A 23,915-nucleotide genomic window follows, 5' to 3' on the forward strand; every position below is an offset into this window, starting at 1 on the left:
CCATGAAGCACTGTCATCCCTTGCTGTGAACTCACAGCTGCATTCAGCAGAAATGCTTTTTCTTCATACAAAGAGCCACTGTTAAGCATTTGGAGGGCTTCCCTCCCTTTCTCCTCTGTGTATGAAATAATCTGTATCTGTGGTTCCTTGCCCCACTAAATCTCCACCTGTTCAGAGATGAGCTTTGAGGAGGTTGAGGCCTGGTTTCTTGGCTGATTTGGTAGTCTTTTCCTGGACTACAGAGATTTGTTTGTTTGGGGCTAGATATCACATTAAAAAACTGTAAAATATAAAATATTAAGGCTAAAGTAATAGTATTCTGCTCTCTTGCTGTTACAATGACTTCTGTTTCTCAGTAGCTAAAGCCATGTGGAGGAAAATAAGAATGAGAAAGATTTAGATGAGAGTACCTTCAGAAATTTCTGGAGGAGGACTGGTAATAAGTTTAAGAAAATACAACACATTTGAGAAGATGCACAAATGTAGTAACAAAAGCTGTAAAGTTTAGCACACTAAGGGAACTGTTAGAATGTTCAACAGTTCTATAAACAGTTTGAGCTGGACCTCTTTGAGGACCGTTGCCCAGTTGTTACCACTCTATTAATCTCCCATGTGTATTTTCATGCTGAGTTTCAGTTTTAAAAGTTACTTCAGGATTTTGTAGAAGGTATCTGTGCTGAGCATCAAGGGCCTTGGCAGGTAAGTTCAACAGAATGCTGATCTCCACAGGCTCTGTGATACTTCTGATGCAGCATCAGGGACTGTACCTGTGTATTACTGTGTCCATATACATAGATTAAATGTTTAAAAGTCTTCCATCTTCATAATGCTGGGTTAGCTTAAATGTTGCACATGCCTTATGAGTTGCACAAGTTGTAGCTCACACAGTATTTTGAATTACTTCTGTGTGGATTCATTTGTTGGATATCTTGAAAGCCAGTGCTGTATTTATATTGTTAAGCTAATTTTTAGTTCCTGTAAACATCCTACACTCAGCTATAACAAGTGGTAGGGCTGGGGGGTGGATGTTTACTTCAACTGACTTGTAAAGGCAGCTTTCCTCAATGATCAAGTGACATATTGGCAAGAACAGAATACTATGTTTTTCAGTAGTATTCAAATAAGATTGTTGTAATAATTCCTGTGGTAGTGTGTATTTCTATAAATGTCTTAATACTCAAATTATGATTTATATTGGCTGTATAAAGGTGTACATTTTTTGCAAAGCAGTCTTTAACTGATGAAATTGTAACCAATTCTAATTGCAAATAAACTGTGACATATCTTTGCTTGAAAAGTAACTTCTGATACCCTGATAACAGAAAAATAATCTACAATCCTACAGTGAATGTTCATTTCTCAACTGCAGCAGTGATTTATTGATCTACTTGTTCATTGTCAAGGGAAGGCAGTGTGGGGAAAAACACCCTACTAGTTAGTAGTCTTTTACATATAACAAAGTAAGAAACATCTAGTTTTGACAGGGGAAATCTAAATAGGAGAACAAGGAAGGAGACAAACATCTTTTACTTTCCTTGTAACTCTGAATTTTTACACTATTGTAACTCTTGGAATCCCATTCCAACTAGTGATTGATGTGTTGTAAGGCCTGTCATTTGGAGAATATTAAGTACCAAATTTAGCCATTCAGAAATGACTCAAATATTTTTATTCAAATGGAATAATGAATGACATGGGATTTGTTGTCATCATGAAGTATAACCGGATTTCTTGAGGATCATTTTTACCATTTTCTATCCCTGTTAATATTTGTAAGGCTTTCTTGCTTACAAGGCAAAGACCATAAGGTCTTATATCCTAAGATACAAGGATAATCAAGATAATAGGATCCTAAGATATCATAAGATTTTTTCTGCATTTAAATTTGCATACATTAACATCTTCTTGTTAAGCTTTTTGTCATGCTCTTTATTTTTTGCTTCCAAACTAAGAGAGGTCTTTAACTTGCAGAAGTCCACGTGGGCAGGTTATAGGCAATACTTGGTACTGCAAACAACTGCATGCAAGAAAATGCAGCAGATCCTGTATTTACACAGAATGCTGGTGTCTGAATGTTGCAGCACAATCGTGTTTCCTGTGTGCGTGTCTGCATATAAAAATCTCTAGTGGGTTTTGATTTAATGCATCTGTTTAATGTATTGACTTTTCCAGTTGGGGTGAACTAAGGCAATGTGAGGGATGCTAATTGTCCTCCTTAGGGGAGAGATCATGTAGTTAAGAAGCCTACCTCCCAAAAAGCATCAACATGTTTTGTGGATTCTGTTTCCCCAATTTAGATGCTTTATGGCATCTTGGTTTCAAATCTGAACTTCACTGGAGATTGCTGATGTATTTCTTCTCTCCATGCTCAAAATGCACCCTAAAGTTGCCATGCTCTGGGAGTATCGTATTTTGACAGGCACAGAATGCAGAGAGAGGCAAGAAGCATATACTTGTGATGCTGCAACACAGTGCAGTTCTGTGGTTGTGAATGACATGGTGATTAATGTTGATAATGCTTTTGACCTGTTTCACTAATGACTTCTACCTTTGCTCATGTAAAGGAGCAAGCAATGTATACATACCTGTGCATTTGCTGTTCTTTCTCAGGCTGGATCAGCTCCCTTGCTTGGTGTATTTTGCAGTGCCACATGCTGATGTAGCCATGGGATAGTGCATTGACAAAAAAATAAAGGCTTGTTGGCAAGATAGAATGCTCAGATTAACATTACTGCCAACCAGAAGATGTAAAGATCCATCTTTTCAGCAAGTGCCTCTACCAGGAATTAACTGGTAGCATGGAGAGTGAGCAAATTGAGCAGATGTAGAGTGTATTTGGTGTTTCAGCCGGTTTTAAATGCATTTGAGGTCTAGAATTCATAAATGTGTCTAAAACAAGAGCCTCACTGTTTTTCAGGTTTTGGTTTTGGTTATAATAGAACAGTTGTGACTGCTTTTGATGGGATACTTAAGTAGGAGTAATAAAAATGAAAAGCCTATTGAAGCTTGGAATGTAGTTGACATTTTGAAAGTAGTTTGAGTTCTAGAATGTTTTCAGATTTAGGATGTTAAGTTTTTCTCCTAAGGGACATTCACGGAGAAGTGACAGAACCAGTGTCATGAGATGAAATTCCTAAAGATAAGCCAAACAGTTGGGAGTTTGGGTGGAATGTTTTTTTTTGTGGTGTGTGATATTTGAGGTTTCCTTGGATTTTGTTGTCTCTTTTGATTGTTGTGGTTGTGGGTTTTGTTTTGGTTTTGTTGTTTGGTTTTTTTGGCTTGTTTGGTTGGTTTTGGTTGGTTGGTTTTTTTGGTTGGTTGGTTGGTTGGTTTGTTTTCTTGTGTTTGTTTTGGTTTTTTTCTTGTTTGGTTTTGTGTTGTTTAGGGTTTTTGGTTAATTGGGAGGGTTTAATTTTATTTTAGGATTTGATAAGAGCATTAGTTTTGTGTCTGTACACGTCCTTCCATGTGCTTGGCTGCACGTGCAGGCATTGTAAGAGTGTAAGCTGCTAACTTGTTTTCCTTTCTGTGAAAATCTTAATTTGAGAATTAAATACAGTAACTCTGGTACTACTGCTCACCCATATTTTTTGGTTGATGTTTGTCATTCTAGTTTGTGCTAATGTAAAAGAATTAAACCTCTAACCTACATATAATTCATTTTTTTTTTTATTCTATTTTTAAGCAGATAAGCTGTAATCCCATGGTGCCAGTGATGGCATAAAACAAAATTGGATGCATAGCTGGGAAAAGGATACAGTGAGCATGATTTATGCAGATATTGCTGCAATGGTAAGTCACTTAATGTTAGCTGAAAATGAAATTTCTATTGAAAAACACATAGGTGCAATTAATGCTGGGGGTTTAATGGCAATATTGAAAATATGCATTTACTTGTCTGGGTAATCCTTCCTGGCTTTGTCTTTATAAAATCCAAATGCATAAATAAAGGTACAATGATACCCACCTTTCTCGTCTATTGTTCTTCCTGTAATTGGAATGCACTCCTCCTTAAGCAGCTATGCCAGTTCTAACCACTTCAGGTTTTGTAGTGGTTCTGTGTCTCTGGTGAATAAGGGCGTAACTGAAAATACTTAAATCTTCAACATTTATCTATAGTAGTTGAGTATGAGTAATAAGTGTCTTAGCTCTGATGCTGAAGTCTGTTCAGACAGTCCTGGAAAGCTCTTAAGTTATTTGTTTGGTTTTTTTTCTCCTCTGTTGGGGAGCAGCAGACCCCTAATGTGCATCTTTGAAAGGAAAGCCTAACCCATGAAACCATGCTCAGGCCCTGTAATCACAGTGAGAGAGATGTAGCTTATGTCAGTCTGGATCATTTGTCATCTGATAACATCACTTTCTCTGCAGAGAAATAATTTCCTGTAAACATGACTTTATCTTAAAAATTGCTATTTTAGTAAAGTGAAATATTTATTTTTCCAAACTTTACACAAATCCTATTTTTGACATGAAAAAAGGGAGGTGACAGGAATGAAAGAAGCTCTGTGAACTGAATTCTCTTAAGAGAGAAAACATGCTGAAAACATACAAGAACATAGCTCAATGCATTTTTTTAATAAGCACATTTTCCCAGATATTAATAAATTGATCTGTCTTCCAACTAGCAGAAAACACAATCTGTCAATATTTTTTGGAGATGTTTCCAATTTAAATGAATTTATAAACTAGCAAATCTGTCCTTAACCTGGATTCCAACTAAGTGTTAATATTCAACAAAACATTACAGCTGAGTGTGATTTCATGAAAGAGGATATCTTACTAGTGCACACTGCATGTGAAGTCTGGCTGCTGTAGCTACTGTAGGTGGCTTCCTGTCTCCTGTCTGCAATGGAGACAAAATATTCCCAATATTTCCACTTCTGCAGCTGCTCTGGTTCCCCAGGAATAGGCACTGGCTTTCCAGATAGCTAAGGAAATCTTTTTCACTGCTACTTATCTCCTTAGAAGTAAAGGAAGAGTTCTTGCTCCTAAGGAAAGAGATCTGAGAAGCACATAGCACTAAGGCAGAATCGGAGATCCTGTCTTTGGTGGCTTTAGTATGAGGATACCATGACAGGCTGGAGAGGTGAGCCCATGACAACCTCATGAGGTTCAACAAGACCAAATGCAAGGTCCTGCATCTGGGTGGGGCAATCCCAAGCACCAATGTAGGCTGGGCAGCGACTGACTTGAGCGGAGCCCTGAAGACAATGACTTGGGGGTGCTGGTGGATGAGAAGCTCAATGTGAGCCAGCAGTGTGCACTTGCAGCCCAGAAAGCCAATCACATGCTGGGCTGCATCTAGAGAAGCATAGCCAGCAGGCTGAGGGAGGCAATTCTCCCCCTCTACTCTGCTGTGGGGAAACCCCACCTGGAGTACTGCAGCCAGTTCTGGAGCCCCTATTGCAGGAAGGATCTGGAAGTACTGGAATGTGTCCAAAGAAGGTCATGAGGATAATTAGAGGGCTGGAGCACCTCTCCTATGAGGACAGGCTGAGAGAGTTGGGGCTATTCAGTCTGGAGAAGAGAAGGCTCCAGGGAGACCTTACTGTGGCCTTCCAGTATCTGAAGGAGGCCTACAAGAAAGCTGGGGAGGGACTTTTTAGGGCCTCAGGTAATGATAGGACTAGGGGGAATGGTAAAAAAAATAGAAATGGGTAGATTCAGATTGCATGTAGGGAGAAGTTCTTCATCATGAGGGTGGTGAGACACTGGAACAGGTTGCCCAGGGAGGTGGTAGAAGCCACATCCCTGGAGGTTTTTAAGGCCTGGCTGGATGTGGCTCTGAGCAACCTGATCTAGTGTGAGGTGTCCCTGCCCATGGCAGGGGGGGTTGGAACTAGATGATCCTTGAGGTCCCTTTCAACCCTAACAATTCTATGATACTATGATACAGAAAAGGGAGGAATGAATCCTCAGTGATGGAGATGAGAAGCTTTCCTGACCTCTGAGGGGTCAGGAGAGGACTGAAATGTGCATTTCTGTGACAATGAGTATGTGGGAGTTTGCACTGTGCCAAGCTCTGATGTATCACTGACAGTTGAGGTATTGAAGCTCTTACAGACATGGCCTGTGTGCATGAGAATTGCATGGTATGTGAAGGTTCTGCTGGTCCTCAGATGAAATTTCTCCAGTGCATCGAGATGGGATTTTGGGACATTCAGGAGCACTGAACGTTCCTGAATTTTTGTTTCAGATGCAGTATATCTGCTAGAAAAATAGGTAAGTGAGGTCACACTAAACTAATGGCTCCCAATGCCTTGATCTCAGTCACAGCCCACACCTATTAATGAGATTTGATGGTTGTTTTTATAGCAGAATAGTAGTGCTGACATGAGAGTACTTAACTCAATCTATAGTTGCAACTGAAGGCCAGATTCCAGCTCTGTTAAATTCCATTACATCTGGATGACTTTCCTGATATTTAAGGTATTTTCTTCTGACTTTTCATTAATATGAATGAGACTATAATCAGGCTACAGTTAAGGTTTGGAATGTATCAGGAGATACTAAATCTGAGCAAAAGTAAACACTTGTGTAAAGCATGTGAAGTGTACACAATACCTAAGTGAGTTTAGCTAAACAAGTTTTGCAGAATTGACAGCTAAAATGACAGGGGTGATTAATTTATTAACGTCGTTTCCCTCTGCAAACATGAAAACCAAACTCATGAATTTTGATTAGATGTTTAAGTAATGGTGTCTGTGTTACAAAAATAAACCCCAGAACCTGTCATGTGATGTACTAATGAAAGCAGACTGAGCAGATGGTTTTTAGGGACTGTAGTTCATGTGTTATGCAACTGTGCTGTTCTCTCAGAGAAAGAGAAGTGAGATAAAAAGAAATAATAGCTAAATCTTTACAGCTTCATTTTTCAGACATTGTTAAAATAACACAGAAAATTACCTGAAGAACACTCCATTAAGAGAGGAAATATTCAGGTATGCAACCACCACAACTCATTTTATTTTACTCCCCAATTTGAGCAAATATGTTATAAGAGCATTTGAGTTGCAAATTAAAGATACTTAACACATTTTTATCATGGAGGAGCTGGGGTGGGGAATAATTCTTGGTCCAAGAAAATTCTGGTAGCAAGGCCAAGAGAACAATCCCAGACAGAGCATACAGTTGATTTGGTTTTGAGATACTGCACAATGAAACCTGAAGGTGCAAGCTTAAACTGAAGGAGTAATGTTCAAGGAAATTCAAATGGCTTATGCCAATTAAAGTGTTTAACTGGAGCCTCTGTCACCTTTAGTAGATGGAACTTAGGTAGATGAAGTCTTTTTCTCCTGCACAGACTTCCTGAAGACTAACCACTTCAGTGTTGTTACCATTGTATTTTAGTAGCTGAAGTATTCAAAAGATGAACACTATTTGTGACTTTTAGGAAAACTGTGAAACTGCAAATTTTCCTTTGAAAAATTTTGTGCTGTAATCTCTAGATGACCTTCAAAATTCATCAGAAAGAGAGATGGGAGGGTACATCGTTAGAACTTCCACAGCCACTGTGCAGTGCATGTGCTTCCTTCCTCATAAGGAGCAAAACCAAGAGGTGATAGGATGTTTTGCCAGTCAAGCAAGAGTACTGAAAAAGGACCTATTTACAGTTTTTCTCTTTTTAAGGCTATCTTTCTGTTATTGATATTTATGTCAGAGTGATTTATTGGGCTGTGATAATTGTGAAAGTTATAATATGCAAAGACTAATGGGCAATTAATACTACGTAAGTTAGATTCTTTACCTTGTTTCATACACAGGTATATGCTCCTTTTAAAGTGTTCAGATGGTCACAACAGTCCCATCAGTCTCCTTCTGCGGTTGGTGGGAAAGTCTGGATGCTTCTGAAGATCTCCAGAAGCTGTAGGCAGACAGGCTCTGAAGAACTTAGCTGCAGATTTTTTCCACATATTGTTTATTCATACAGTGCCAGGAGAGCCTGTCTCAGACACTACTGCTCCAAGCTCAGCCTTTTGATTTCAAATACTAGTGGAAGTGGCTTGAGAGTTGTCTGTGAGATGAAGATTCTGAAAGGTGTCACTTGCAATCCCTCAAAATGAGAAATTCTTTGATTATTGTCTGCTGTGAAAAATACAGTGAAGTGAATAGGGATAGTGAATGCTACTCTTGCAGGCTGCCTGAATTCTGTGGTGATGTATGAGAAGGCACTGCTGTCTTTGATTTAAAAACATTCAGTTGTATGTATCTGACGGAAAACTGTCAGAGTATAACTAGCAGTGGTTATTTTGTACTGCAGTTTGGTAACTAATAGGTATTGGTTTGGGTTTTTTTTACCAGAAAAGGAAAACTTCCAATAAGCAAGTTACCTTTTATTTGCTTATAAGGAAATCCCCATTACTTTTCCTTTCTCCTTCTCCAGGTGAAAGTCCTGGGCATATATTAATGTATGGATAATTTCTTGTAATTTTAAAACAGTTTTAGTAATGAATCAACAAGTGCTGAAAAAACTTACAGTTCCCTTATGCACTGAGCTTGATGGATGAAGGCATTTCATATTCTATTTAAGCTTATTGGAGGAGGGTGTGGTGTGGTGGGGAGGAGGTGGGGAGGAGAGAGAAAGCACTAGCAGTAAATAAAGTACAAAACATGCATTTCAGTAGCACAGTGTATGTGGACTGTATGTAAAATACAGATAGCTATATTATTTAAATGGAAGAACTAAAATTATTTAGGTAGGTAGTGGTGGTGGTTCTCACCTTCCTAGAAGAGAAGTTGAAGTACTTAATGTGCAAATCTTGCAGAAATTTGTTCAAGATTAAGAATAGAGAAGTCGTCTGAAGCCCAACGTATGATGCAATGTCTAATCAAATGAATATCATACAATTCATGTAGGAAGTGTCAGATTTGTATCATTTGCAGTTAGGGTATATCATGATTGTCAAATCCGTTCTGTAGAGGTAATAAATCAAAATCAGCATGATTGATGCTGCTTTTCTTCTCTGCTCTACTGTCCTATAAATAGCTTGCTGTTCAGTGAGAGCTGTGGCAACTTTCCCAGCAGGAATACTGTAACAAGATGGCTCTCTTCTACACCTGTCTTTGTTGCCTTTTCCAGTACCACTCTCACTTTGTGGTAGTGCCAATATGTTATTTGCACTATGAAATTACTTTTCCTGTTTGGCCCAGGCAGATTTCCTCTTTTCCTGAATTACAGTAGAGGTGAAGAGAATGAAAGCAGGGAACTGTTTGGAATAGAATAGAATTAACCATGTTGGAAGAGACCTCTGAGATCATCGAGTCCAACCTATCATCCAACACTATCATCCAACACTATCTAATCAACTAAACCATGGCAACAAGCACCCCATCCAGTCTCTTCCTAAACACCTCCAGTGATGGTGAGGTTTAGACTCTGAGCTGGGGGGTGTGGGGAGGTGGTTGGTTGTTTCTGGTTTTGGTTTTGTGTTGTGTAGTGGTTGTTTTTTCAGGCTGTTGGGGTTTTTTGTTTGGTTGGGGTTTTTTGGCAAGGGGGAGGGGTGTGTGTTTTGTTTAGAGTTTGTTGATTGGTGGGTTTTCTTTTTAATACACACATAAATAATCTATTTTGACAATGTTACATTTTGAAAAGCTTCTGGTAACATTTGTGTTCTCACATACATTTCTATCTCAATCTGGTTGCATGGTGTTGATTTTGTACTTAACTGAAGAAATTGCACACAATTCTTAATTTCCATTTTTTAAACCATATTTTTCTTGTCTCATAGCAGCCTGTGTAAGAAAGCAACCCCCAATCAAAAGTCTTTTAAGTAACAAAGAAAACCACCACTTATATCTGCACAGTGTTCCAGCTGTGCTGCTGTCTCCAGACAGCCTGACATCACCTAGCAAAGGAAAAACATGCTGTACAGTTGTAATAGGATTAAACAGTATAAACCTGCAAGCAGAAATGTGATTAATATGGGGCATTTCTAGGTTCTGCAGTGATTATATTGCTACACTGAGAAAATGAAAATCTGTATTATTAAAAGCGTTTTCAGTATGGTGGTGGTGCTTTTTTCCCCCCTGAAGTTATTTATAATTGTTGCCATTCTCCCAGGCCTGCAGGAGATAATTTTTAAATTAACTCTGCAGTGTAATCAGTATCAGTAGACTATACAATCCTGAGATGACAAGAATTATGATAAGCCTCATACTAAGCGCTGGAGAGATTTGTAAATGTGCAGTTTGCACTGCCCCATTTTTATTAGCATTTTCATTATAAAGTTGTTACTGGAAGCATAAAGTTAATGTTCTGTATCAAGAAAACAGCAATTATACAGTCCTAAACACAGAACTCCACATTAAACATTGCAGATAAAAATGACAAACAGATACAGTTACTTCTGACAGCTAGTGGGGACAAAAAAATGAGGCATTTACAGTAAAGCAATGACAACTTTTCTTTCTTAAGCATAAAATTAGTTGCAAAACAACCTCCTATAATTTCTGAGTATTCATCTTATTTGCATTTTCAAGAAAGTATTCCAAAAGTGCACATCTTCAGATGGAGCTGTTTTCCCTTTGAAATCAATGGGAAAACAAGGGTGAGGTAAAATAGATAAATGGGTTTGAAAATTCTTCTTGCACTTCTGCAGTGGTTGAATGACTTTTGCCACACAGATGGCCAAACAATGGAACAAAGATGAAGGGCAATATTATTCACACAAAGGTGAAGGTAAATTAAATACCTCATATTTTTGTTTAATTTAGTCTCTTGAGTTCTTTGAAAGAACCTCATAGATTATTTTTTTAGAGCACTGTGTTTCTTTTTCATTTGCCCTTTTTTTTTAAACTTAAATACCTTATATACCCTAAATTATATATTCAAAATACTTTGACAAGTGCTCCTTTATGTTCTCTTCCAATTATTTTGTGTCTTCTTCCAGAATCTATCTTAAACAGAGACTACTGAATACCTCCAAAGCTGTAAATAGGACTAGAGTTTTACATTAGTGAAAAACCAGTTTACAAAACCCAGGAGGAACTGCTTCATTAGCCAACACACTTTAGGTTATTTCTCTCATCTAATGAAACATTCCTTATGTGGTAATGTATGTTTGCCCAGGTCTCTGAGTTGGAGTTGAAGGTGATGGACTGTATCTACAGCATAAATTGAAAGCTGATAGTTGCACTAATTGGTTTAAAACCTCTTAAAATGACTAAAGAGGAAAAGTGGATCAAAATGGTGGTACAACTCCCATTCCCGCTCTGTCTGCTCAGTTGTCTCAGTACAAGTGTCTGTGGGCTGGTTGAGCATGCTAATTCAGGTTACAAAGAACTCTTTTTAAAGAAGTTCTGTTTGTAGATTGTTTTGCAAATTGAGCATAGAGAATTTGGCTGCACAGGTTTTAAGATGTATATAGTTAGACAGCAGTAAATTTACTGGCAAGGACTTAACAGCTCAGGGAAAAAGGAGTGGGAAGATCATTGAATTGTTTTGTCACCAGGAAACTGTAACAGCCTGTGTTGAAGAAGTTGGGCCTGGAATTAAGTATCTGTATTCTACATGACTGGGCTTGTGACTGAGGAACTGTTATGTCTAATTTCAGGATGGTTAAGTGGGCATTAATGTCAAGTGTGTTTTGAGAGCATAGTTTGAGCATTTGTTTCAGTGGCAGTGCTGCTGGTTGCTGGGCCATTTGCCGGCTAATGAGGTTTGCTGCCCGCTTCCAATGCACAGCCACTGAAACAGGTGTGGTGTAACTTCACAGGCCAAGTTTTGCCTCTGCCCAAAATTCTGTCATGTCTGCAAGGACTATTGTGGCCTCAAAATGACCCTAAGAATTGCAGCCACATGGGGACTGCAAAATAGTAAATACTAGGAAATATTCTGGTAAATATTTGTATCATTTTGTTCCAGTCATTCAGTGTTGGGGAGGAGAACACTTTTGCTCTACCAACTAACAAAATTATAAATCTGGAAGCTTTTTTGGTTGTGTGTGGTTTTGGGGTTTGGGGTGGGTTTTGTTGGTGGTGGTGGTGTTGGTTGTTTTGTTTTGTTCTGAAGTTCAGTAACAGTAAAGATACATCTCAAAGTGGGAGTATACAAAGGGGTCTCCAAGGAGTAAACAATTAGTATTAACACATTAGCTTGAAAGTCAACGATGAGTTATACTAAAACAATTTAACTGCCTGAAAGGAAAAAATAAAGAATAAAACCTTAATAAAATAATTTATCCCTGGAGAAGAATCGTCGCTCCTGATGTGCTACTCAAAAGGGGAAAAATTGTATGAAGGCAGTGCTGCTCATAGGACTGATTTATCTGACTGAGATCACAACTGTCCCATGCTGCATTGCCCTTTGCCATGAAAGAAGTGGGAAAATTTTCATGTGAGTTTGTAAAGTGATCTAACCTGTATTAAGAATGTACCTTCCATGTTTGTCTAAAACTGCTTTTTGGTTAAACTGCTCATCTTAAAAATTATGAAACTGGAGAACAATGTGAGTTCAGTGGGATTTATTTTACTTCCCCCTCCAAATTGTTTGTAGTCAAGTGAAGTAAACTCATGTGCAGTGACGTGCATTTCTACTGTAGGATTCGTTACTAATGAAGAACCCCAACCAATGTTTTTGGATTGGTTTCTTCAGTTCTGCAGCAAGCATACACAAAGCTGAAGATTATTTTTCTTATTATTACTATATTTTACAGTATTTCTTAAACATTCAGCTTGTCATACTTGAGCTGTGCGCTTCTGTTTGAATGCTTTATGCATTCTACTTCATAAAATGCTAAAGGATTTTCATCTTTCCAATAAGGTTGGAACATCAAGCACTGGAAGCTCCTTAAGTGTCAGTCATGACTGCTGGCTTCTGTTCTTACCCTCTTGCTGATATTTCTGTAGCAGATCCTTAGGTCTGTGATCAGGTAACTTACTGTTTTCTTCACTGTTGTATTTATGCAATGAAATGGCCCTGCATCCTCCCAATAGCATACTTACTTTTTTTGTGGGTGCTTATGGGGCATTTATATTGATTGGCTGCTTCAAAAGAAATTGCTTTATTCTCACAAGATACTTGTGAGGGAAAAAATGAGAAAGCAAAGCACTGAAGTAAAATGCTTCCTTAACTTTAGATGCTCAAATTATGACATCTAGGTTTTAAAGCACTTACCACACTTAAGCACAAACGCTTAAATTTTCAGCTATAGAAGTATGTGACTTTTCAAAGCACACTGCAAGATGTCATGGTAAGCAACCACAGAAGGAAGGCACAATTGATGGACATTGTTTCTATATCATAAATGAACTCTTTGACAAAAGTATTATCCTCCTGAAAAATCTATTCACAATTCCCTTTGTGAAACCTTATGTTTACTTCTCAGTATTTTGCAGCTACTGTAACAAATGAGGCAGAGCCTTGTTTTGCTGACAACCCCCTTTGCTATGTAGCCCTAATTCTTATCTTGGCCACACATGTCAGCAACACTACGTGAGTCAGAGATCCTACACAAAGGCAGTGCACGACTGCGATGTGGAGGGTTTCCAGAAATGCCTTGTGCAAAACCAAATGGCAATAAGAGCTGTACAAGGCAGAACTAATTCTCACTTTTTATTGACTAAACTTTGATTCTGTGGGACCACGCTTATGGAACAGCCAAGCAAGGTGCACTCTGCTTTCACACTCATGAATACAAACATTCAGTAAAGTGTTTTTCCTGTTGCTGGTAAATAAAGCCAAGCCATGGAGCTGTGGGGTATCAGTGCTGCTGTGCCTTCAGTTAGGCATTTCCACTCTCTTCACAGATTCTAGCTCCAGATGCAGTCTGAAGCCCTAAGCAACAGTTGCCTTGCTCGGTATGTGAAGTTTGTATTCTCTAGCACTCTGTAGGGGTTTTTGTTATTATATGACAATTGGTTTAGAAGTAAGTGGCACTGACTGGACATGGAAGCTAGAACAAGGAACTACTCAGTGGACTACAGAGAGGGAACGGGTAGCTGTGTTTGATGAACACTTGTGCATGCAGGAGCTTATCTGTAACTGGCTAAACAGAAGCTGCAGTGAGAGAGTAAGCACAGAAAGTACCTTGAAAGAGCTTTTGAGGAAATAGCCACGATATTCCTGTGAATCAAAACTGAGACTGGGAGCTGAAAGGCAGCAAAAAAGGGCAAAGAAGATGCAGGAGAAACAGAATGCATGGGTAGGGCGAAGCTTGAATTTGGTCAATATGGAAATAAGAACAGAATGAGATGATACATGGATCAGACATGGATCAGTTTTCTACTGTGAGATGGCACCTACAGTTGATGGTAGTTATCCTGTTAGCGGGATCAGCTGTTGTGTGCAGTGCATCTGAACTCATGCTGGTGGTGAGTTTATGTGGGTTTTAATATGACAGCACATGGTGGAATTTCTGGAAGAACTTGAAGGTGGTTTTGTTTAAGCTGTGGAAACTATGATTCAGAGTTCCAAAGACTTTGATTTAATATGGCTCTGTGACCTGGCCAGCCACCACAGCAGTTACAGCTTTTCTCCTTCTCTTTTGGCCTCTAACAGACAGAGCTCTGAGAACATTTTGACTGGGCCAGGCACCAAAGCTCAGAGACTCCAGCTCTGATTTTTCATCTTTGGTAAAGAACAAACCTTAATTAATGTGGCCCAGTCTCCTGATTGTGCAAAGCAGAACTGTATACAATAACTGCATAGAAGAAGTAATTAATTACATGTCATATTGGTGCTCAATCAGTGGTTCTAACTACATGAAAGATTTAGGACAAGCACTTTTCTTGGCAGGAGAATCCACCCTACTTAATGTAGCAAGGCTCAGTGACTCAAAGAACAGAGAATGTTCTTTCAATGCCAAGGTAAGGATGGGCATTATTCATGTCCTAAAAAGACCATGATCCCTTCCTTTCATGGGTGGTGAATGCCTGAGCATGAATGTTCTGTCATCTTTATTGCTCCTAGTAGAAAACATTTTCCAGAAGGTAGGTGCGGTAGTGAGCAGGGATGGGAAGAGGGGTAAAAAGAGGGAATAGGAGTCCATAAGGTGAAGAGCAGCAAGTCAAAGGAGCACACTAAAGACAAAAGCAGACTCCTAAATGTTGCTGCTCATGAGGTCAGAATATCTGTGAAAGACTCTGCTATGAAATTCCTCCATCATTCAGGCCAGCAGGCCAGAAGTAATTTAGATCACAATCATCTCCCCTGGAAAGGACTTCCCTTCTGCCTTTAGCTTGGGTCTCTGATAGAAATTCTAAAGAACACATTTCCGTATGAGCTGTCTCATGCAAGTCCTGATCAAGGATTATTGGTGGGGTGAACAGCAGTAGAGTACAGCTGCTCAGTTAAAAGTCTTTCTGCTGGGACCTAAGGCTTGGTACTCCTGCATCTCTAGCAATTAACGTAGCAAAAATAGTAGAAGACTGGTTAATGCTGCTTGTAGTTAATAGGTGACACCAGCTAGGAGAAGTGACTTAGTTTTACACACAAGTGGTTTTACTTCCTTGGGCTTGCCTTTTCCTAAGCACCAAAGATGCTTGTTCAGGTAGTCTGACCAGAATTATATGTGGTGACAAAGAGAACACGGGACTCAGGCCACTAAGTCCCCATTGCCATGTCTCCTGGTTGTTCCTCAATCGACAAACTTTGTACTTGGATGAGTCTTTTGTGCTATTTAGGAGCTGCCAGTAATTTTCTTCCTTAATGCATCTTGTCCCACCCTGTGAGTCACTTCTGATTTACTATCTTGAATCCTCTCCGGGTGCTGTCTGCCCTCTTTGTCTCTGGGTGTCTTGAGGCATGCTGTGGTATCAGTGACCTGCTGAGCACGTGCCCTTCTTCAGTTCTTTCTGCTTCCATTTGTACCAATAACGTTTCTGTTAGAAATCTCTGTGCTCCCACGCTTGCTAGATTTTTGAGTGCTGCTTCCCCTAGATACTGGTGAGTTAGGTATCAGGGACTTGCCTTCCTACTGGCTTACAGGGCTGTAGTTCTGATCTAAGGACATTTGGTTCATTAAACAGTATGATGGATTTTTCTGCCCAGACCAAAAGGACTCTTCCAAGAATAAAGTATGGGGTAAAACTGTGAGGCTGGATGTTAGGATAAAGATTCTATTTCAGCATGTGGCGGAGAAGGCTTGGGGGAGGGTGGGTGAGAAGAGGAAAGTTGCAAACATTATCCTCCACTGTTGTTTTGTTGTTGTTGGTTGGTTGTTTTTTGTTTGTTTTGGGTTTTGGGTTTTTTTGAGATGGGGTAGTGGTAGAGAGGCTGCTTCTGCAGGAAGATCAACAAGATTGCACTGGTAATGCTACAGTGCAATAGAGCAGAGATGGTCAGAAAATGCCCAAGTTACAGAAGAGATGGCTTAGCTCCAGAGCTCTGGTGAATCGTGTTTGGGGCTCTGACGTCAATACTGGTGCTGTAATCCATCATACAGATCTTTTCTAGATTAAAAACTGTTTTGTTGCACTAAGAAATATGTAAGTTTTCTGGTCTTCTGCCTGTGGCTGAACTTTAATTGCCACAATGAGATATAAGCAGTGATGTGTAAAAAAACTATTTTTGTAAGTTATTTCTCAGTTAATAGTATGCATTTCTCCTACACCAGGAAATTATTTAAGTTTATTACTGTAATTAATGCTGCAATGAATTCTTATTTGCACAATTTTTACTCTTTACACCTAATTGAGTACATCTGCAGTATGACAAAAAAAAAAAAACACAACTGCTATTAATGTTTAGGAAGGGTAATGAGATTCCTGTACAGTCATTTGTACTGAAATTAACTACTGTAACAGACACTATGGAATTTAACACTGAATTTGTTAATATTGAATGCATGCATATATATGATAATTTAAGAGTTTAAGTGATAAAACTAGTGTAGTGTAGAAACAAAACAGAAAACCAACAAAACAGGAAAATGAGGCAGAAGTGGGTCTTCCAGTGGCAGTCTGTTGTGGTCATGAAGTAGCTGTCTTCATGCTGCTAATAAGAAAACAAGCTTGGAGAATTCAATATCCAAATTCATAACTTAGGAAGGGAGCACTTTAAAGAATTGGGGTGATCCACTAGACCACTGCTGTTTTCTGTCTATGGCTTGCTGAGGCCAACGTGAAACTTCTGAACTGCACTCAGATAAAATTTTAACAGTTATGGTCTGAGGAATGAGGCCAAGTGTCGACCTGGACGACATCACTGATGCTTGTTTATGGACTTGTTCTAGGTAGTGGAAATTATACTTTCCTCCAAACTTGTCAAGTTATCTTGTAAACACGCAGTTGTACCAGGCTTATTAAGACGTTGGTAATCAGCGGTGGTGAATTAAAACGCCTCCAAGTCCCACCCTGAATGCTCGGGTCCAGGCGCAGAGAAGAGGCTGCTCCGGAGCCAGGCGGTGGAGCACGCAGATTTCACCCCTGCAGGCAGAGGCTCGGATCAGCCACAGCTCGGGTGGTCACAGGAGAAGCCTCCCCCTTGCCCGCCTAGCCCCCAGCCCACACTGCCCTAGCACAGGCAAGCCGCGAGGCAGCCTAGACACCGTGCCCAGGCAAGCGCCGCCCTAAGAACGCGTACCAGCCGCGGGGTGGCGCCTGAGCTGCCTCGGGGCCCGCCCCCTTCCCCGCCCTGCCCTCGCGCTCTCTGCGCGACATCGCGTAGCAGGAAGAAGTCGCCGTATCGGACGCGGCAGATTCGCCATGACCAGCCACCCGGCCACGATCAACCCTCGCCGCCCCTACCCATTAAAATATTATTTCCTTTACTGACAGGAGAAGCCCGCGGGCGCTCGGCGCGGCCTGCGGGAATCCGGCCCGCTGGCACAGAAGTTTTTTTTGTTTTGTTTTTTTTTTTCCCCCCCCTCGTTTCCTTTTCAAGCTAGGCCGCACCGCTTGGCTTTCGGTCAATTCCCCCGCAGCCCCCCGCTCCTTCCCCGCCGCGGTCATGGAGGCTGCGGCTGCAGGTGAGCGGGGTGGCGCGAGGCCGGCCACGAGCAGCAGGCCGGGGAGGGCTGGGCAGCGCGCACGGATCTTCTTATGACAAGGCCGGCGCTGAGGGAGGGGGGCGAAAGTAGTTCCGTCTGACGTCAGTCGTCATGCTTCGGCCGCACGGGAAGTAGTTCCCTGACGCGCGCGCAGGATGCTGCTGCTATCCCTACGTTAACGAGCATCGCACCTCTGCTGGGATCAGAGTGGGCGGGAGCAGCGGCCGCCGGGCACTCTGGGGGTTGTGGATCCGCTTTATCGGGGGGCCGCGGCCTAGGCTGCGATCCGCGCGTGTGTGGAGGCGCCGAGGGTACCCTAACGTGGTGTCCTCGCGGACGTGGCAGTCATGGGACAGCTTGGGTCGCTCCGCGGTTAGGTAGCTCGGGATGATGCCTGGGACAGCGCCGGTGGTCAGGGGTATCCCAAGCTCGGGAGCCCTGATGTATCCCCTCTGCGTGTCTGGTCGTTCGCGTTCGGGATCGTGTCGGGGAACACCTGGAAAAAAGCGGCTGCCAGGCTGCCTGCTGCTTGATTCAAAACACTCATGCTTTCCTTTGACAGCTTGTTCAGCTCAAGATCCTTCACGTTCAGCTCCAGAAGGGAGATAACCAGTTATAGATGCCTCCACTGCTTCGTTATGTCAGTCTTCTGTCTTGTGTTGACTTTCGTGGAGGTTGCAAGTGTAAACAAAGTCATGCAGAGGCTATAGCCATAGCCATTTTCGAGGGTGCGCTTGGCATTTCACAATCCCGATGTGTTCCTTGCAGCACACGTTTGTGAAGTGATGTTGCAACAGCTGAACACTAGTTAATCACCCTGTATACTCAAATTTGGCTTTTGGCTGTCATTCCTTGAGATGACATTTAACTTTTTATAATTCTAAATATTTACAGACAATTAGTTTACAACTCAAAGAGTATGTCAGAGAACAGCGCTATCACAAGGATCACTTGTATCTGAATAGCGGAATATTGAGCAGGTGCTGAGTTGCTTACGCAGTAATTGTGAAGGCATTCCAGCACTGCTTTATAGTCTCTCATCCAATTTTAGCTGAGAAATTAATTCTTTTATTGCTACTAATAAATGCATGTTTATTCTATCACATTCCTCTTAACAAAAAGTGTGTTGAGGGAGAGAGTCATTAGCTACTGGAATGGGCTGCCCAGGGAGGTGGTGGAGTCACCATCCCTGGAGGTGTTCAAGAGGGGACTGGACATGGCACTTGGTGCCATGGTCCAGTCATGAGGTCTGTGGTGACAGGTTGGACTTGATGATCTTTGAGGTCCCTTCCAAACTTGGTGATTCTGTGAACTGCCACGGATGTTTGATACATTCGATACTGCTACTGCTGAACTGTATCTGAATTCACATGGTGTTCTGTTATGCGTGCTTATAAAAGTCACGTTCAAAGCATTTTAGCCAGGGTATCCTGAAGTTGGTGGCAGATTACATGATTCGTGCTTGGTTTTTTTTAGACATCTGAGTTTTTTCCGAGTATCTGGTAGTGTGGCTTAAGGTACCATACTGTACGGTAGTGTATTTTGGGGGGAGCTTCAGCAGTGCTGCCTTTAGCCACATGAGGGCGATCTTAGAACATTAATAAAGAGAAAATCTTGACGTAACACATCACCTTTTTTTTTTTTTCTTGTTTTGGTTTGGGGTTTTGTTTTGTTTTTATTTGCTTGTTTAATGATGGAAAAGCTATCTTGTTTCTATGTGTGATAAATTGACTTTTGTAAACTGCTGTAAAGGATCTTTTCCTAGTTATTAGAACATCCTTTTTAAATCCAGGTCTGAATTTGCGTATTCTAGGCAACATAAATGTGTGTAGGCAGTTATCTCATTTTGAAGAACTTTATGTAACTTTTTCAAGGAGCCTTTGTAAAACTGTAAGACTGATGTGTGTAAAGGAAAACAATACCTAACACTTTTGTCATGAGTTAAGTAGTTTCACACACAAATTTCTTATGACAAATCTAGTAGCAGACTAGCTAAATGCAGTATGTTTGTTATGGTGAGTGTGTGAGGGCATACTTCAGACAAAGGAGTGAGATAAGAGCTTTGTGTCCCTATCCTGTTGGGATGGCTGTTTCATCATGCAGCATGAGGCAGGTTCTGGTTTCTGGGAATAGAATAGAATAGAATAGAATAGAATAGAATAGAATAGAATAGAATAGAATAGAATAGAATAGATTGGCCAAATCTGGAGCCAGTCAATGTAACCTGGGTACTTAGTCTTCTGATAACTCCAGTGAAGCATCTAAAATTGATCTACCAAATGGCAGAGCTCTCACCCATTTCTAGCCTATTTCTGTACCTTTGTATTAGAGGTAATGATGTTTTTATGTCAATTGTTTGGACATTTTCAGAGCTATTACGTTATGTTGATGAAATATTATAGTATGTGAATGTTTGAGTGAACTGTGCTAAAGTCTACATTGTGTAGTGCTTTTACTGCCTGGTTAAAAAAAAATGCAGGAAAGTATTAATGATCTGGATCTGAAATGTCTGACACATCATAGAATTATAGAATCATAGATTATTTGGTTGGAAAAGACCTTAAGATCATTGAGTCTAACCATAACCTAACATCTCCCTGTACACAACTTAGACTATGCGTCTAACAGTGATTGGTGATGGAGTTCTAAGTAGACAAGTGTAAGAACAGTGCAACAGTGATATTTGTCTGTAATGCTCTTGTAGTGCCTTCTTATAGCCTTGCTGAACTTCAACTAGTGTTTTTCTAAAGGTGTAAACCCAATATGGACTTCTGCAGCAATAATTCTTTTTTCTGGTTTTTAGAAAACCTACATGTTACAGGACCATCTGTTTTGTAGGACCATCTATTATAACTAAGGTTTTGTTCTTGAGTAGTGTAGTTAGCCTTATTTTGAGACTGGCTTTAAAATGTTTGCCATAATTGAGAGATCTTTAATAGAAAACCTCACCAAACTCTTCTGGAGTGGCAACAAATTACAAAGCCTGTTTTGCTACAGGCTCAGTCCTTTAAGAGTCATGTCATACACAAATTATTTTCTGCTACACAGGCTCTCAGGGAGTGCTGGTACTGTTGAGATACTTACAAAAAATGCTGCATTCTGCTTTTTATTTTTCAGGTTGATAAAATTATCCTTATTGACCTGCCTTATTGTGGTTTTACATTTAATTTGACACAACAATTTTTTTTGTGTGTGTGTTCCTTGTTTGGCAGAACTAACTTTCACTGCTGTTTAGCTCTGCTAGATTATTTCCTTCTCCTTTCTAAAATCTTCTTTGATGATTAGCATCAAATATGATGCTTTTAAATAGCCTTCCTGGTGCTTTTAAGGATTTAGCTGTTCTTGGAAGCTTTTTAGTCCTTTTTGTGATTTGTTTTTGCTTTGTTGAAGGTGCTTTTTATCTTCCATAGTTCACATTGTAGAGGTTAAACACAAATATTTGCCTCTTTATCACTCTTTTAAAGGATTTTTTTGAGTACTACTTTAATCACAGTTACGGAGTCATTTTCAGGTAGCATCACTTCAAAACGGGTCTTGTGTTTTATTTCTGACAAAGATCAGAACTGTTCTTCCTGAGTGCCTGCTGGGTGAAACATTCGTTAATGGTGTATAAACATTTAATCTTGGTATCCTGCCCCTGAGCTGACATTTAACCAATCTGCATAAGTGTAATTGAAGCCTGCAATATATTGTTGATTCTGTCTTTGTAACCTCTTTTACCCATTCAGTGTATCACAGTCATTCTTACCATTGTGGTCAGACTGTTGCTCATGCAGTGGTAACACTGCTTTTCTGTATCATGCCAGCATTTCCTTCCTCAGGGATTCTGTTAGTTGTTAAGATAGCCTGTTAATCAGATTGGACCCTAAGCTGCATCTAACAGATGGCACTGCTTCACAAACAATACATCTTACTTTCTGTCCTCAGTATTTCCATGTAGCCATTACTTACATTTTATTGAAACTGTGAAATAGTACTCATTACTTGTAGGCATTACACTCACATAATCATGCATTTCACAGTATTTAAAAAAAAAAAAATATTTTTTTTTTTAAGAACAGATTAAAATAGATTTCAAGTAGAAGACTCAACAGCAACAGTGTCCCTCCAGTGAAGCAGTAAAAGTCAGAGATACATTATAACATATTTCTGAAATGTTGTGTGTTTGAAATAAATTTAAACCAAATCTTAACAAGCACAGATGAGCAAGATCTGATATCTAAGAAAACTATTTTAATGTGTTTGACATTAAAATACCATAATTCATTCATAATTCATTGTACTGCATGTGCCTGTTCTTTTATGTTCACTTCAAGCCATTTTTTTAACTGAGAAATCATGTTGCTTTTATTAAACACTAATTATTACAAGCTTTTTTTTTTTTTTAACATTTTGCTTTTATGTTAACTGTTAGCTCACAATTTCAGTACTTCTTCCTAGAGAAACCATCAAGGAAAAGTCTTGCTCGTTGTTACTCGACACCTTAACATCTTACATACTCAGCATTTGTGTTTGAGGAGTTCTTTAATAAAAACAATAGTTTTCTTGGAAGAATTGTGCCCAGTTTTCATTAAACTTGAGATTTGAACAGAAAGCCTTGTATTTTCTCAGTAATTCTTCCACTAGTGTATTAGTATCAGGTTTGTTATTATGATAGGAGATTTAACGTCTTTGAATAAAGACAGCTTGTAGTTAATAGAGCTGTGATTGAATAATGCAGATTTCAGGATAACAGTGCAGGGGGAGAGCAATGGCAAGGCAGTGAGGAAGGCAGGAACTGAAATAACATAAAATACCTCTTCTGTGGTAAGCTTGTTCAACAGCAGTACAGTGCTGTGCTTTCCTTGTGGATGAACTCTGTAGAGTAGGGTTATTGGTTGGACTTGCTGATCCTGAGAGTCTTTTCCAACCTGAATGTTTCTGTGATTCTGTGAAACAATAATTTATTTCAGACTGCATTGTAAACATTTGTGTTAGCCAGTTGTAGACATTGTTAAGGTGTTAGATACTGGGAGGTTCCGTAAGAATCAATAATTAGTTTAGGAATATTTGAAATTAGTGCTGGATTTTAGGTGGTTATCTTTGACTATAGTCCTGTGCTGAGAGATACTTAGGTGAGACTGTAGAGTTTGCTTTTGCTTGTTTCACAAACACAGCTGTTTTTGTAGGTATGGGCTTGAAGATTTGACAATATCACACCTGAAGGAAAGCAAACTTGTTGGGAGAAGAATCAGAAACAACATTGTGGGGGCATCCTGGGGGAGTCCCTGTTGCAGGCTGATGGACTGATGTGGCTGCTGCTTTGCTGTTTGCGTGTTCCTTCCATGGCAGAGCTGTGCATCCCAAAGACATGCCCTACACACACAAGACATTGATGTGCTGCCTTCAACACCACCTACATACAGGACTTGCATAAAATATAGTCCTCCTCTTCAGCTGATAGAGACTGAAGTTCACTAATGAGAGCACACACACAGCACTCTGGATTCATAAGCACATGCATGTTTGCAGATCTCCCAGGTACCTCTCAGGTACTGGCATGGCTCCTCTGTCCATCCAGTTATGACACCACACGCACCAGCTTTGGGAAAAATCCAATCACTTGCCCCCTCCACCCAGCAGTTGACACCAGTCATGCAGACTATGACCATTGATTCCACTTCAGCTACTGCTGCTGAGCCCCTTAGTCACTTTCCCAGTTCCCCCACTAGCTGTGCCTGGGACATGCAATAGTTCCATGCCAGTGGCTGGAGGTGGGGACAATGAATGGGAGTTGTGGTCATACCACGTGGTCGCTGCTACTCCTTCCTCCTCACTCTTTTCCATTGCTTCAGCATGAGATCCCCCCTGTTCTTTACAAACTGTTCCAAGTGTGGGTCCTTCCTACAGCAGTCCTTCAGGACTGGACTGCTCCAGTATAGGTTCCCCACAGGTCTTGCCAGAAAACTTGCTCCAGTGTGGGCTCCCTTCCATAGGTTGTGGCTTCTG

At 40.3% G+C, this 23,915-nt stretch overlaps 1 protein-coding gene across 2 annotated transcripts in view; it reads left to right on the top strand.

Annotated features, from left to right (window-relative positions):
• Window positions 1-23,915, top strand: part of ZFAT (zinc finger and AT-hook domain containing) — a 106,530-nt gene that overhangs the window by 24,176 nt on the left and 58,439 nt on the right. The window contains exon 1 of one of the 2 annotated variants that reach the window (XM_054167470.1): window positions 17,809-17,906. The exons of the other annotated variant lie outside the window; for it this stretch is intronic. Coding sequence (XP_054023445.1) covers window positions 17,888-17,906 — 19 coding nt within the window. The 5' untranslated portion in view covers window positions 17,809-17,887. Of the gene's footprint in view, window positions 1-17,808; window positions 17,907-23,915 lie in introns of those variants that run through there. 2 annotated transcript variants of the gene reach the window in all.

Source organism: Dryobates pubescens, chromosome 14, assembly GCF_014839835.1.
Source record: "Dryobates pubescens isolate bDryPub1 chromosome 14, bDryPub1.pri, whole genome shotgun sequence".
Classification (NCBI taxonomy): domain Eukaryota; kingdom Metazoa; phylum Chordata; class Aves; order Piciformes; family Picidae; genus Dryobates; species Dryobates pubescens.